General features: G+C 41.3%; 2 protein-coding genes across 3 annotated transcripts in view; one reads left to right on the plus strand and one right to left on the minus strand.

The window, feature by feature from the left end:
• Positions 1-1841: 1841 nt before the first annotated feature.
• Positions 1842-4480, plus strand: tmem179ab (transmembrane protein 179a-B). Its single transcript, XM_080871068.1, has 4 exons — positions 1842-2175; positions 2646-2783; positions 2863-2941; positions 3027-4480. Exons 1-4 carry the CDS (start codon positions 1874-1876, stop codon positions 3198-3200), a joined length of 693 nt encoding a protein of 230 aa, XP_080727194.1. The 5' UTR covers positions 1842-1873; the 3' UTR covers positions 3201-4480.
• A 142-nt stretch (positions 4481-4622) lies between these two features.
• Positions 4623-14389, minus strand: part of cUnh14orf180 (chromosome Un C14orf180 homolog) — a 42934-nt gene continuing 33167 nt past the window's right edge. For both annotated transcript variants that reach the window (XM_080871065.1, XM_080871064.1), the window contains exons 4-10: positions 13689-13775; positions 10589-10709; positions 8673-8703; positions 8480-8588; positions 7079-7242; positions 6794-6926; positions 4623-5939 (exon numbers count right to left, since the gene is read on the minus strand). In XM_080871065.1, coding sequence (XP_080727191.1) covers positions 5734-5939; positions 6794-6926; positions 7079-7242; positions 8480-8588; positions 8673-8703; positions 10589-10709; positions 13689-13775 — 851 coding nt within the window. In that variant the 3' untranslated portion in view covers positions 4623-5733. The remainder of the gene's footprint in view (positions 5940-6793; positions 6927-7078; positions 7243-8479; positions 8589-8672; positions 8704-10588; positions 10710-13688; positions 13776-14389) is intronic.

Genomic DNA, 14389 nt, shown 5'->3' on the forward strand with positions numbered 1-14389 from the left:
CCCACACATGCTGTATTATTTAAAAGTGGGGTTTGGAGTTCTGTGCGTGTAATCTCCTCTTCGTGTAAGGGCCGGGGGACTGCCTTATGAAGTTGTTCGGCTTTTCCTTATGACCTTGTATTTGTGACTAGATGATATTTCAAGTGTAGCCAAAAGACACGAGAAGCATACCAGCACAGTTATGTTTTTTGGCAATATAAGCTTTATTTTTTTTTGTAAAAGAAGAAAAACACATCTCACAAACAGCACAGTCTGTATCATAGCAAAAATGGTGTACAGTACAAAATGATGGATTACAGGAAATAGAAATCCGGACAATATATCATGAGCACAAGAATAAAAATCGAACGCAGCAAAAATGCACGAGGAGGATAATAAATAATGCCTAATGACGCTAAAAAGCAAACTGTCTCAAAGTCTTGGAGTGAAATCAGCTTTCAGCTCAACACACACACACACACACACACACACACACACACACACACACACACACACACACACACACACACACACACACACACACACACACACACACACACTAACTCAAGCTAATCTAAAAGCTGATACCATCGTGGAAATCAGAGTGCGGTGGCGAAAATGACACATAAATCATGTGCCGGCAGATGATGCAAAAAAACCCCTGCGGTTTGCAAGATGGATACAAATAGCCACATGATGTGTGGAAAACTCTCATATAAATACTTGTCATTGTGTTGCGAGGACTGTTGTGGTGAAAAATGCATGATTATTAATCTCCTAAATGAAAACATCTTAATAGGAACCTCTGATGGTGATGCTGTGCACCCAGAATACACAACCCACAGTGGATTTTCCAAACACACTTCGATGTTTGGAATTTTTAATGTTCTTGAGTGTAAAAGCTATTCCACATTTTTCATCTCTGTATTCTACAACATCACATTCACATTCACCAGGTTTGGCCTTGCGTGAAGGCCAGTGATCATACTGTCAACATGAAACATTCAGACCTTGGTGCAACATGGCAGCAGGTGTCTTGCCCACTGGAGGGCACTGTGAGCAGTGCAAAAGCTAGGTGGCCAAGAAAAGGGTGAGACACCTTGGCCAGCTCACCAGATGGGCTCACTGAAGCGTGTCAGGTGGCTGTGACAGCTACCTGCCCTTCCTTAAGGACTGTCACCATGTATAAACAAACCATTACTCTAATTTGTGAGTATACACTTATGTGTGTGCAAAATGTGTGCTTGTGCCCAAGGAGATGATTATGCTGAACCTTTTTAGAGTTGCACCTTTAATATCTTTCCTATACAGGAAAATGTTCATAGTAGTATTATTATCAGTAAGTTTTTGGTATATATTTTAGTATATATAGTATATATAGTTATATATTTTACAGTTTTAGCAGTTCAATGTAAGTCTCTGGAAATCGTGCTGTGCAGCAAATGATGTAGAACTTTAGTTTATGTTGTGGAGGTCACAGAGTTTATAATATTGGGGAAATGTGTAGAAAAAACTAAAATAGTGCCATCAAGGGGCATTTTTAACTGTATCTAGCTTCAGTAAAAATACTGGAGATTGTAAAAAAGGAAAGGGGTGTCAATACAAGAACTTTTATATTATTATTTCTACCTACGGCGGAGAGAAAATTATTATCTTGGTCACTAAAAATATCATAACTAACTGTAATATACGTAAGCCACTGCGAACGGGTATATTAGTGAAGAGGAATGTCTCCACAGCTTGTACGTAGATAAGATGGAGAGCCCTGAAGGCCTCTGCCTGCTCATTAATTTGCAGCAAAGCAACGTCGGATGCTGCGCCTCCGCTCGTCAGTCTCCACTGCGCAGCCGCAGTTGCTCCAGGACGCTGAGTGCAGAGCAGGGAAGACAGAAAAATGGCCCTCGACAATTTGATTTTCGCCCAGTGCATCCTTTATTTTTTAGCTTTCGTTTTCGGTTTTATCGCCGTGGTGCCTCTGTCTGAAAACACGGAGGATTTCGGGGGGAAATGCCTGCTGTTCACGCGGGGTATGTGGCAAAATGAAAACATCACTGTGATGAAGCAGCGCTTCATCGTGGAGGAGTGGGGACCCGAGTCCTCCTGCAGCTTCATCACTTTTGTCGGGATAGCGTCCCTCATCCTGTCCGCAGTGCAGGCTTGGAGGCTGCTGTTCTTTCTGTGCAAAGGACACGACGAGTGAGTGACCGTTCACTTGTGCCTCTTCCTTAAATAGAAGCTTATGAAGCAATACCACTCCAGCGGTCTGAGTGTAAATGTGCCATTCCTGTCCATCTCCCACGCCCTTGTTCGTGCACTGTCTTGTATATTTCATAGCCTGCATGTATTATACTCTATTTTATAGCGGATGGAAATGGGCACGGAAGCATCCTGTAAAATGTCAAGTCACTGCCATCTCCCAAAGATGGGGGAATACTCATTTTAAACTAGAAATCAAAGCCTATGCTTCACCTTCTATTTTTGTGACATCAAAGCAACTTATGTGTCATTATGTTGATGTGTGATTGAAAGACTTAATCATCAGAGTTGCATACGTCATGCAGAGTAATAGGCCTCTGTGTCAGTTTTGTAACATACTCCAGAGATGTTGAGGGTTTTTGCCTGCCCTAACCCAGTTTGTTTTGTATTTCTGTTCTGTCTGCCTGCAGCTCCATCTTCAATGCCTTCCTCAACCTGCTCATTAGCTCCCTGGTGGTGTTCACAGTCTTTCTGTCCAGCACCATTGTTAGTGTGGGTTTTAACCTGTGGTGTGACGCCATCACCGAAGGTGGGACTATGCCCAACAGGTGAGAGAGAAGCGCAGGTGTTCTACTTTTTCCGGATGATGCTGTGGTATAGTCCCTCTAAATGCCACTTTCTGTTTAGCTGTGAAGACATGCAGGATACTGATCTAGAACTGGGTCTGGACAACTCTGCTTTCTATGACCAGTTTGCTATAGCTCAGGTAAAAATCTTTTAAAATTAACGTACAGACAGTGTAACGAATTTAACAGTCGTAGTAAATGCAATGACTGCTTTTACTCTTTCAGTTTGGGCTGTGGGCCGCCTGGCTCACCTGGCTCGGGATCACTGTGATGGCTTTTCTGAAGGTCTACCACAACTACAGACAAGAGGACCTGCTCGACACCTTGATCCACGAGAAGGAATTGCTGCTCGGCCGCTCTTCACGCCGCGGCTCTGACCTCAAGACCGGCCTGATTTAGAAATCAGCAAGACGCACAAACATACACGTTCATTCACAGTTAACCATATAGAACCATGTAGTCCTCTTGCCTGCCGTGACCAACACCAGTATTCGCCTGTGTAGACAATCAGAATCGGTTGGCTTTTGCTCCCACGAAGATGAATTGAATCAAATCGACAGTTTTAGCTGTTTTCCAGAAGTAACTGAGAATAAAAGCTACAGATGGTTGTTAACCTTTCCTGTGCTATATTGAGATAATCCATCCCTTATTCAACCCCAACCCAGATTTGATAGTATTAAAACTTTTTTCTTTTAAACAAAAAAATACATCTTTTATCAAATATACGTTGTTGATTAGTAAAAAACGGTATTAATGGTTTGGCCAGTTTGGCCGGTGGATCTTGTCCTTGTGAAATTTCTGCATGGATCTAAAGCATGTAAAATTTCTCAGGTGCTTTTTAGACATAAAGGAGTTTTTTTTCTTCACCAATAAATGTGTTCCTAACTTAGGCTTCTTTTTTTCCTGCCAGTATCCACAGTGCGTCTCTGCAAAGTGAGAACTGCATGCTCCAGCATAAACAGTGTGTGCGTTTGCAGCATCTTTACACATTTATCAGCAGCTACAAAAGGTGTTTTATAACAAAAAAAAGTAGGAAAAAAAAAGACAAATTGCAGCTCTACACATTCGTGCATTTGGCAGGCAGTCTAAAAGGCTTTTAGCAATCTGTGTGAGATAAGAAAACAGATCCTATCTTGTGCCATTTAGCAACTCAGGCTTCTTCTGCACACTTTATAGGCTACAAACCAATATACTCTATATTACTGTGACTAGACACACAAGTATACCTGCATGCACTTCTCCCTCTCCCTGTTAAATCCCACGCTCACTTATTGACAGAGGTTACGGGAAGAAAGGAAAGTCGGCCGCTTCACTTTGATAGGCAATGACAGTTTTTATTTCAAAAACAACTGAAATTAAAAAAGCAAAAAACGGTAGGAACTAAGAAAACCCTCCATAAAGGCACTTCTTTCAAAGTGACCGTAGATGTTTGAACAGCAGTGAAATGCAGCTTTAAGCTAAATGTGCATCTACAGGACATAAGCTCACTGGGTATTGTTTTATTGCTAATGACGATTTCGTTTGACAGTACAGAGTCGAGAGTATTCCTTTTCTCCGGTACATCTGCAGTCTACAGTCAAACGTGAGATCTCCAAAATAAAAGACAAACAAACTCGTTTTATTTTGAGTTCCCTGAAACCTGTTGTATAAAGTGTTTTAATGGAATATATGTGATGTGTGTTATTGCTCATAATGAGAGATATGTGGGATGTGCATCACTGTGCCCTTTGATTCCTATAATCCATTTATGTGGTGATTTGGCTGTTTGAATTTGACTTGCCTTGTTTGATAAAGGGACTCATACAATAACGTCTGGCTCTGTTAAATTTCTGTTTTTGGCCTCTAAAATAGCAATTACCTTTTTTTTTTTTTTTTCTGTTATGTATTGCAAATATCCGTTCAACCCACGCACTTCCATACACTTGACATCAGAATTAAAACCTGAATGTTTCATTTGAATATAAATGCTACAGATAACAAAAAGTAAAAAAAAAATCCATATAACCAGAAGTCCGATAGTTGCGTAGAAGCAGATATACAATATAGAAGAATAAATAACATTTAGCATAAAGTATTTTTGTGGGATTCAGGCGGTTATAAAGAGGAACACTGTCAGAAGCACAAGCATTCGTTTGGATTGAGTATATTCTCTTTCATGATAGGTAATATTGTGCTGCAGATTATTATCCTCCGTGAAACTAGCATTCAGCTGACAGGCGACCAGACAGTTGGAAAAGAACAAGGTGTTTTTCATGTCCAAGTCATTCCGTGAAGTGATGCGGCCCTGTGTTTTCTTTTTTCAGACCATCATTAAACAGTTTACACATTCATGCTTCTGTCTGCCTCGTCTCAGTGTGCCAATCAGAAGTGCCAATCAAAGTCGTTTCCCAGACCTCTCTACATTCATTTATGTGCAATTACAAGGCTAAATACTGTGATAGTCCTTAGTATATTGAGCCATATATACACATTCATTTCTGTGTAATATCTGGTATACACAAATCATGTACCGTAACAAAATAAATTTGCATTCCACAGAAACATTCACTCACAGACAGCAGACTGTGACATGAATAGAAGAAAAAAATGAACTGTTGTGGAGATTATGCGAGTGTTACATGTCAGCGTCAACGGTGCAGATGTGCAGAATGCCGTTACAACTTAAATATGGAGTGGCATGCCCACCACCTTAGTACATATATACATACAGACATGGAAGCTACATATTTCTGGGATTACACATTTTCCCTTTTTCATGGTGAGAGTGGAATAAAACCACAGACAGTGTGTAGAGCCTCGCCAAATGGCTGAGGTGTTTGTAGGCCCGGGCACCTTCAAAGATAGGAAAAAGAGGGATCTAAAAAAACAAAAAAACAAAAAATTAATAATAAATTAAAAGAGGCTCCATGTCTCCACCTGTGGTTGATAACAGTCACTGCATTGTCAACCATATCCAGCAGCCCCACAGAAGCTGTTTCATGTGCAGCAGGTAGACTGCCAAAGCTGCCTCCAGCTCCTCGCACACTCTCTGTGGACGCCGACGGTCTGTGCAGTACATGGCAACGCCCAGGAATGACATCAGCAGGAAGAGGCAGGTGAACAGGGCAAGGTGGGGGCGGGATGGTGTAGTCTCATAGGCTGCACAGGGGGAAAAAAACCAGACCGGTTTTTCAGAGTTTTGATTTGTAAATGACGAGCATTTGAATTGCACATTTCTTTTGTCGTTTGAGGCGAGGCCTCAAGTGTCAGGTTTCAGAGGATGTTTTTGTAGATTAGTTAAGCTTACATTAATATTTGCTGTTCCAGGCATTGTCAAACAAGACGTGACAGTGGCGTGCTAAACTCCCCATAGCATGTGTGCCACGTGGAGTCCTAACAATTCTAATGCTAATGCTGCTACAAGCCTGACAGCCTCTTTCCTCTTTATGAGTGCACTTTTGAAACTCTCGTGTGCTCATTAGTAACGTTATTTTTCAGACAGACTTACCACCTAAACAGTCACAATAAGGAATGTCTGCAAAGCCAAAAGAAAAGAGGTCAGTCAGTCACTGAAAGCTGACCTCATGATGTGCAGCAGCTACAAACCAGCTGCTGTACCCTTTCAGTCGCCACTGTCTCTCTTGAACAGACTCCACAGTGCCTCATTTGCATGCATAATTAATTAAAAAGAATAAATCTCTTGCTCATGTGTGGACACCTCTTGGCATTACGTTATTTTTAAGTAGCACAGAACCCCCAAATGACAGTAGTTTATGATGCAATTTCTGGGTGTTTTAATACTAGCTGGGTTTCCTCTTTAATGTAAATTCGAAGGCATGTGCAGCTTTGGGCTGAGGGTTCCTATCTAAGCTGGGATAGCAACACATTTTTAAGAATAAAAATACCAATGAAAAGCACCAGAGGGCAACATGTTCTCTGTGCAAACACATCTTGCAGCCTAAAACCGAGCAGGATGGACTCATTACAAATTGTTTGCGTGCATGCTTTCTCACCGTGCACTGTGGTCTCAGGCTCCCTGAATCGAACTCTGCGCTCGCCTTTACGTTTGTGGTTGAGTTCTGTGTCTAGTCTGTAGTTGGAACTTGGCTTCTTTAGGATGGAGGTGGGGACTTTGCTGTTGGTTAACTACATTAGATAAAATTCACATTGAGCACATTTATTGCATTAAAGGCCAGCAGCAAACAGCTGGAACAGATCTATTCCAAAGAAGCTGCCTCATATAACACAGAAATAAATCAGAATAACACCAACCAGATACCCTCAGGTGTTTTACCTACCTTAGGTTTAAGTGTGTCTTCCTGATGGTGGTGGGTATCCTTTCTGTGGCGTACCTCTGAGTGTTTCTCCCGGTGGGAATGAGGAAGACAGCTGACCGAGTCTCTGAGAGACTCTGCAGCAGCGAAACGTTTGGACAGTGCAGACACACACTGACCCAGAGAGTCTAGGAAGAGAACCATGACCATACAGAACATGAGACGAGCAGCTTAACATTGGAGTCTCCAGTCAAGACAGAGCAGAACTCAAGCTCAACATGCAAATGTACAGGAGGCAAGACGGAAGTGTGTTAACTCTGTCTGCACCGGGTACAGTGCAGCCGTGGGAGTTCAGCACAACTGCACAGTGCTCACTGTGTGAAAAAGCTATCAATTATATCAGGCCCTCTAAAAAAATCTGGATCTCATCACAGTTTATAAAAAAGAAATAAATAGAAATAAAAATTAGCCACTACAGACTACACACACATTGCCTAAAGTTGCCTACTATTGTGTATGTGTCAGCATTGCTGGATAAATTCTCTCTCAGATGACTTCAGTTATTAATAAAAACATGCTAGTTACAATAATATCTTAGGTCAGTTATTTAGTCCATGTTTTTACTTCTGGGGAGAACTTTGGCTTTTTAATAGGTGCAGACTTGAATCAAAGATGACTTGAAATGAAGTGAAGGCTCAGATATTTTGGGACACATGCAATTATAATTTCAACATATCACATACAGTTACAGTTAAGTCTACATCAGCTTGAAAATACATGCAGGCAATGTTCTAGCAGAGGGAGGGGCTGACTGACCTACTTAATGGTCAAGGGTATGTGAGGGACATGGGGTGTAAACACTTAAACCTGCCATCATGGTGCAGGCCAAAAAGGAGCCCTTTCTGCTCAGTGCAAAATGAAACCAAACAATGCACAGAGCCTTAATTTTTCCAGCGTTTCACCAAACATTTTAAGACAAACTGAGGTGAACAACAAGTATTTTTCCCCTTTTTAATGGTCTATATTCATGTCTTGGTGCAGCTGCTCTTGTTCTGCACGGGTGTCTCTGTAAGCTGACTCAACACTAAACTGTTTCTACGTCTTAACAAAATGCACAGTTCAGAGTCAGGTAAGCCAAGCATGCACACTGTGCAACAAATCCACAACCTTAAACTGTCACTCTGCACGTTCCTGTGTCCAACATCACCACAAATGTGAATTAATTTAACATTTTCATGGCATGAGACTGTGTTGTGTGCGCTCTACAACAGGGATTAACATCATAAGACACGGAGGTCTCCACCCTTATTCTATATACTACTCTCTGAATCATACACCCATGTTTGTTTTCACTGTATATTTATGTGCGTACAGTAAATCCCTGTGTCATAAGTGTTTAGTCTGTATTATTCAACTATCCTTTACCTGAATATTCAGTCTTGCCAATTTCAGCATATACGGTTGCCATGAGCTCAAGGCTTCTAGCTGTAATTGGATGGTCATTTCCAAAGGCCCTCTGGTGAATCTTTGTAGCCTGAAAGAAGCAGAGATGTATTATTTTAAAGCTTACAGAAGAGTTATAATATTCTATTGGTTCAAATATCCGATTTTTACATACCTTACCGCTGTATTCTAGGGCAAGATGAGGTCTAAAAGGAAAAGGAAAGACAAATGAAACGAATAAACTAAAGGCAACGCCACTTTGTTTTTCTGGAACAAATATTTGCTGACAATAAATGTGTTACAGTATGTTAATAATGGATGACTTTGAATTATCAAACATCATCTAGCCGACATTTTTCTTCCGTTTGAAAACATAAACATGTTACGGGCAAATATTTCCAGTGACGATAATAATTCCAGACCACAATGAAGCAGAAAAGGCACGCGCTTCATTGTCAGGGGAGCATATCAGTTTCTGTGTTCGGGGCACATCAGCATGACAAATCTAAACACACGTGTGCTGTGATTGGACACGGACAGCAGGGCTGCGGATGCTCAGGTACTTTATGGAGGAAGTGGAAACCTTCTTTTTCTGCCAGCGCTGCCATCCACTGTCTATTCTCAGGGTGAATTACAAAGGGCATGGCGCTCACAGGTTGGTTTACTATCTCCGGCCCCTCTGCCTCACTCCTGCTTAGTGTTAAGCTAGGTGAACACGATGGGTTTCATTGAAGATCTGCCAGCTGTTCCAGTCATATTGGCACTGAAAAGTCTGCCAAGGACATTCATCACCCTAACACCCTCACGTGTGCCTATAGATGTAGAGCAAGCTCTGTTTAGTGTGACAGATGTCAGCTTCGCTGTTCCAAACCCATACTTTCCTTCAATTAGTAATGGTCAGGTGTCAGTTTGCAATGCTTTAGAAGGTCTTTCTCAGAGGATACGTGATCAGCAAAGGCAGAAAAGCCCTTCACTAGCTCAAAGGACTTCCTATGACATTGTTAAAAGATTTAGTAACAATTACAACTTCCTGTCTGTAAGGAGGAAGCTCTAAAACCACCGCTTATAGCGGGCGCAGTAAGAGATTGGTCATTATTTAAAGAAACCAGAGTCAGTTTGTGTGCAGTTTTTGATTATTTTGTTCAGTCTGTATAATCCTTTCAGAGTAAGTTTGCGAAGTCTGGAAAGAAACCACCAAAGAGCAGAAACGCAATCCTCCACAGCCATGCACAATCAGTACCATCTCATTTAACTTTAACTACTGCATGCTGCTTGCATTAATGAAGCAGTGTAACCAGCCCTCCACCGAGCACACCTTCCACCCTCTGTCACCCTCTCAGCCAATCAGGTTAAATGGCCTAATCCCAACAATGAAAACAGAGGCACAGAAAATGGGTGCATTCTGTGGCCTAACAAAGTACCCCTGCAACAGGAGACACCAGATCCAGTTAAGGTGTTCCTTCTGTAACGCTCGCATAGAGCGTGGTGTCTCTTTTTTCTACATCTGCATGAAAATTTGACCATGGCTGAAAAGGCTTGAAGCTGTGGTTTGTTTGGTTGAAGGAATTTGCAGAAATTTCCAGAATGGGAAAACTGCATGTGTAATAGCGATGGCTGCGCTTATAGTTTTGGATAATTAATAAAGATTAAGAGATAGCAACAGAAAAGGTCATCAAACCTTTAGAAAACAGAAAATTCGAAGAAGTTAGGTGACAGTAATTTATTCCTTTTTAACTCATCTTGACATTATTATTAATAAGATGATGACTTCACTTTATAAACAATGGGTTATTCATAATCAAAATGATTAAAATCTTTAACAGCAACAAAGGCAAAACTTACAGTTTGCCTTGTCATATTTAAGCCAGCAACATTTTTTTCATCTCTCTTAGACGATGATGGGCAAAATACAGCAGAATATACAAAAGCACACACACAGCAATGCCTACATCATGCATAAATGATAAATAAGTTAAAGCAAGCACTAAAAGTCAGTTTATTTAATACAGAGAGACCTGAAAGTAGCGGAACATGTAACACCCCATTAATTACAGCGTAACGGAGGCTTTGAGAGGACACAGTTTTACCTACTGTTTGCTCATGATGCAAAGCTGAGCCAGCCGTTCGAGGTGCTGTGCCTGGGAGGCCTGCTCTGAAAGTTCCTCTGGGGTTGTCCATCCCGCGGAGCCCAGCGGAGCCTCCTCTTGAGGCCCTGTTACACAAACACAGGGCATGGAATCACGACCCGACAACGCTCTTTTGAGCTAACCTTGCTCCTCGCTACCCTCCTCTTCCACTGAAGAGTTTAACAAAAAATTAATCTCCCCGAAAGCCGGGTATCTGTCTGTATCAACTTGTCTGGCACTGCTGTGGACTTGAAGCCGGAACAATAAAGAGGAGCCAACTGAGGACTGGAGACACAAGAGATAAGGGCAGGAGGGAGCAGATAAGGGAGTCAAACAACACACTCGCCACACCCCCTGGAGCATTGAGACGCACGCAGAGTGACACACCACAAACATCATGCAAGTACTGAACACACAGAGCACACACATAGAAGATGCTTGGCTTGCAATCCACGCCACATCTAAATGCAAATAAATCATTGTAAGAGGTAAAGACATTAGTTTGCATTACAAAACCGACAAAATGACAATTACATTGGGGGAAACAGAGAAAAGAGGAAAGGGCACATTTTGAAAGCACTGGGGAGGAAAAGAAAGCTGTAAGCTGTAGCTATAGTGCCAGCTCTGCCCCCAGAGAAGTCCAGCATCCAATCTGAATGAGTGCTGAATCAGGGGCTTCAGTATTCTGTAGTGACACACAGCTCGTAATGAGAAACTGTGGCCATTTGTCTTCTACTCCATCCCTGATCTCCACTGTGCCCATGCTACACTGCGCTGCTGCCTCAGCAGCAGACAGAGAGGCAGGCGTCTGGAGCAGCGGCAGCAGCAGGTGATGAATGAGCAGCCTTGCTGTGAATGCTCGCGTAAAGCTCGACCGGGTATATTGTAAACAAAGATGGAGTTGGGTAAAATGCGATGTCATATTGCCTGAACAACAACAAGAAAAAAGTATTCCTTCATTTTTACAAAAGTAAAATTGGTGAAGAAAAATAACAATGTGTTGATTAACTGTTTTAATCACCAGAAAAATGCCTTTAAAAGTAACTGATCCACTCAAATCCAAGTGAAACCGCAGTTATACTGAGCTACGGACAAACCTGATGACAAATTTTGTGCAGTGAACACAAGACTCTCGGAAAACGTTCAGCAATTCGCTGAAAGAGTTGTGTATTTATTTTACACCAGAGTACTGCCAGGTGTCGTGGTTTTCGGAGAAATCGAAATTCTAAGAAATCACGAGGACATGCCAAAACCACACGGATTCAAAGTGCACGCTCTATAGGACATGCTATGTGTTTTCACACATATTCCCAGCAGAGGTGTGGACTCGAGTCACATGACTTGGACTCGAGTCAGACTCGAGTCATTAATTTTATGACTTTAGACTTGACTTGAAAAAATGTTCTAAGACTTGTGACTTGACTTGGACTTTTACACCAATGACTTGGGACTTGAATTGGACTTGAACCGGTTTACTTGAAAAGACTTGATATTTTACCCCAAATATAAAATTTAACATGCATATTATATAGAGATTGAAAATGTGACGTCATTCACGGGTAGAACCGCAAAGGATTCTGGGAACTCGTGGCAAGAGGTACTAGCGCACGCAGGCTTTCAATTAAAATCAGTCACACAGCGATAAAAAGAAACACAAAAATGTCAAGAAGCTGTTGTATTATTAACTGCAATAGCCGGTCGCATGACAGCCACGGGAAGCCGACGGGTAAAGAGATCGGTTGTTATCGGATTACGTCGTTGAAGAGAAATTGTTCGAGCCATGTTTCCGAAGTGACAAAGATGCGACTGGATTGCAGCCATTCAAAGAGCAAATATAACGTCCCAGAACACTCCAGCTCACAGGTTAGTCTGCTCCAAGCATTTACACAAAGGTCAGTCTGCTGTAGTAGTTAATACGTCATTTTTCTTAACATAATTGGTGATATAGGTTACAAGCAAGTCTGGCGCTGAACAGAAATGGTCGCGCTATGCTCCTTTGTTTATTGTGCATAAATAGTGAATTGTCCTGACACAATATTGTGTTTCGCTTCTGTTATTATGGTACATTGACAAAAACATATACTTTTATTCACAGGATAAAACAGGTTTTTTGTATCACTAATTGCCCAGTACGATTACAGCATACAGTATTATTGTCACTGCTACATTTCTGTGATGCTACCAGAAATTATTTCCACTACTAATTAATTACCGTTGAGCTCAAAGGTCCTATTAATAAACGTTTAAGGAATGTGTATTTATGACGACAATTTGTGAGACTGGTAAACTTATGATACGTACGATGGTCTTTCGTTCTACACGGTGCATTTCAAGGTCCTGTACCCATCCGGCGGTAAACTGTACCTGGGCTTGTTGCAGTGACCTGAAGTTACTAAACTTCATGAGTGTATGCACTCACTCCAAGAACCGTATGATTATAAATATGCATATAAATATGCTACGATGAGATAGCTGACTTCATCTAACTAGCAAATGTTGTCCAGGCTACGTTGGTGATGCAGTTTTTTTTTTTTAAATGATATTTAAAAAAAAAAATCATTTATTTATGTATGATATTTTTGTCATGCGATTTCAAAGCCGGTCCTACAACCGCATCCAAGAATAACATGCAGCTTATCTCAGAACTGTCGGTGAAAATTATTCTTGGAGCTAGGTTTAATTGAGCTGCATTTTAAAGAGGTGCAATTTCACAATTTGTGTATATTTTCTAAGTTCACTATTTTGTCATGTGTTGAGAAAAACACAGATTAAAAAATTACATGGTCTAATATTTACATTTAGCATAACTGCAACATGCTTTTTTTCGTTTTTTTTTTAAAGACTCGAAAGGACTTGAAATTCAAAGTTTCAGACTTGTGACTTGACTCGGACTTTTACACCAGTGACTTGAGACTCGACTCTGACTTGCCTGACATTACTTGAGACTTGACTTGAGACTTGAGGATAAAGACTTGAGACTTACTTGAGACTTGCAAAACAATGACTTGGTCCCACCTCTGATTCCCAGAAGTATTCCTTGATAGCATAACATGAAAAGTACTTGCCTGTGCTCCCCTGAAGAGCGGTGAGCTCGATCAATGCCACTTCATAGAACATTTTTTCAGCCTGTATGAACTGGAGGGCCTTCCCATCTATTTATATGGGTGAAGGATCAGTCTCGGATATCAGAGGGATTACAGGCAGCTGCTTAAGTTAAAAACAGTCTCTGCTGCACAGCTCATAGACAACACACTTTTTTCACCTCACGTGCAAACAAACCTATGGGCAAACACAGCATACAGTACTCCAGGACACATTAGATTAGAGGTCAGTCACTCTGCCTGCTGTTTTTGTGGTTTTGTGAGCCAAAACATGTCAGACATTCAGTCTGATAATATAGACATGCCACATAACGACTCATATCTCTGTTGTATTGCCTTCCTTTGTCGTTTTTGTGTATATTTTTTGTACATGATGTTTTGGACTGATCTGATTTGGCAGGTTTTTGTTTCCATGAAAAGACTCTATTTTAAGCGTCCTAAAAATAGCTCGCTTGAAACATTCCATGCACTTGGTTTTTGTTCCACTGTAAAACGACACCGTTGATGTTTGTCAGGTGAGTTTAAAGACTAATTGGGACGGAGAAGGCTTAAAATAAACTCAGGCGTGCTTGTTTAAATGTCCGACTTAACACCAGATTTCTCATGTGTGCCTCTTTTCAGCTCTGCTGTGACGCTACATGCCAATAAATCCTATAATGTTTTTC

Source organism: Rhamphochromis sp. 'chilingali' (assembly GCF_963969265.1).
Source record: "Rhamphochromis sp. 'chilingali' genome assembly, chromosome: 21".
NCBI lineage: Eukaryota > Metazoa > Chordata > Actinopteri > Cichliformes > Cichlidae > Rhamphochromis > Rhamphochromis sp. 'chilingali'.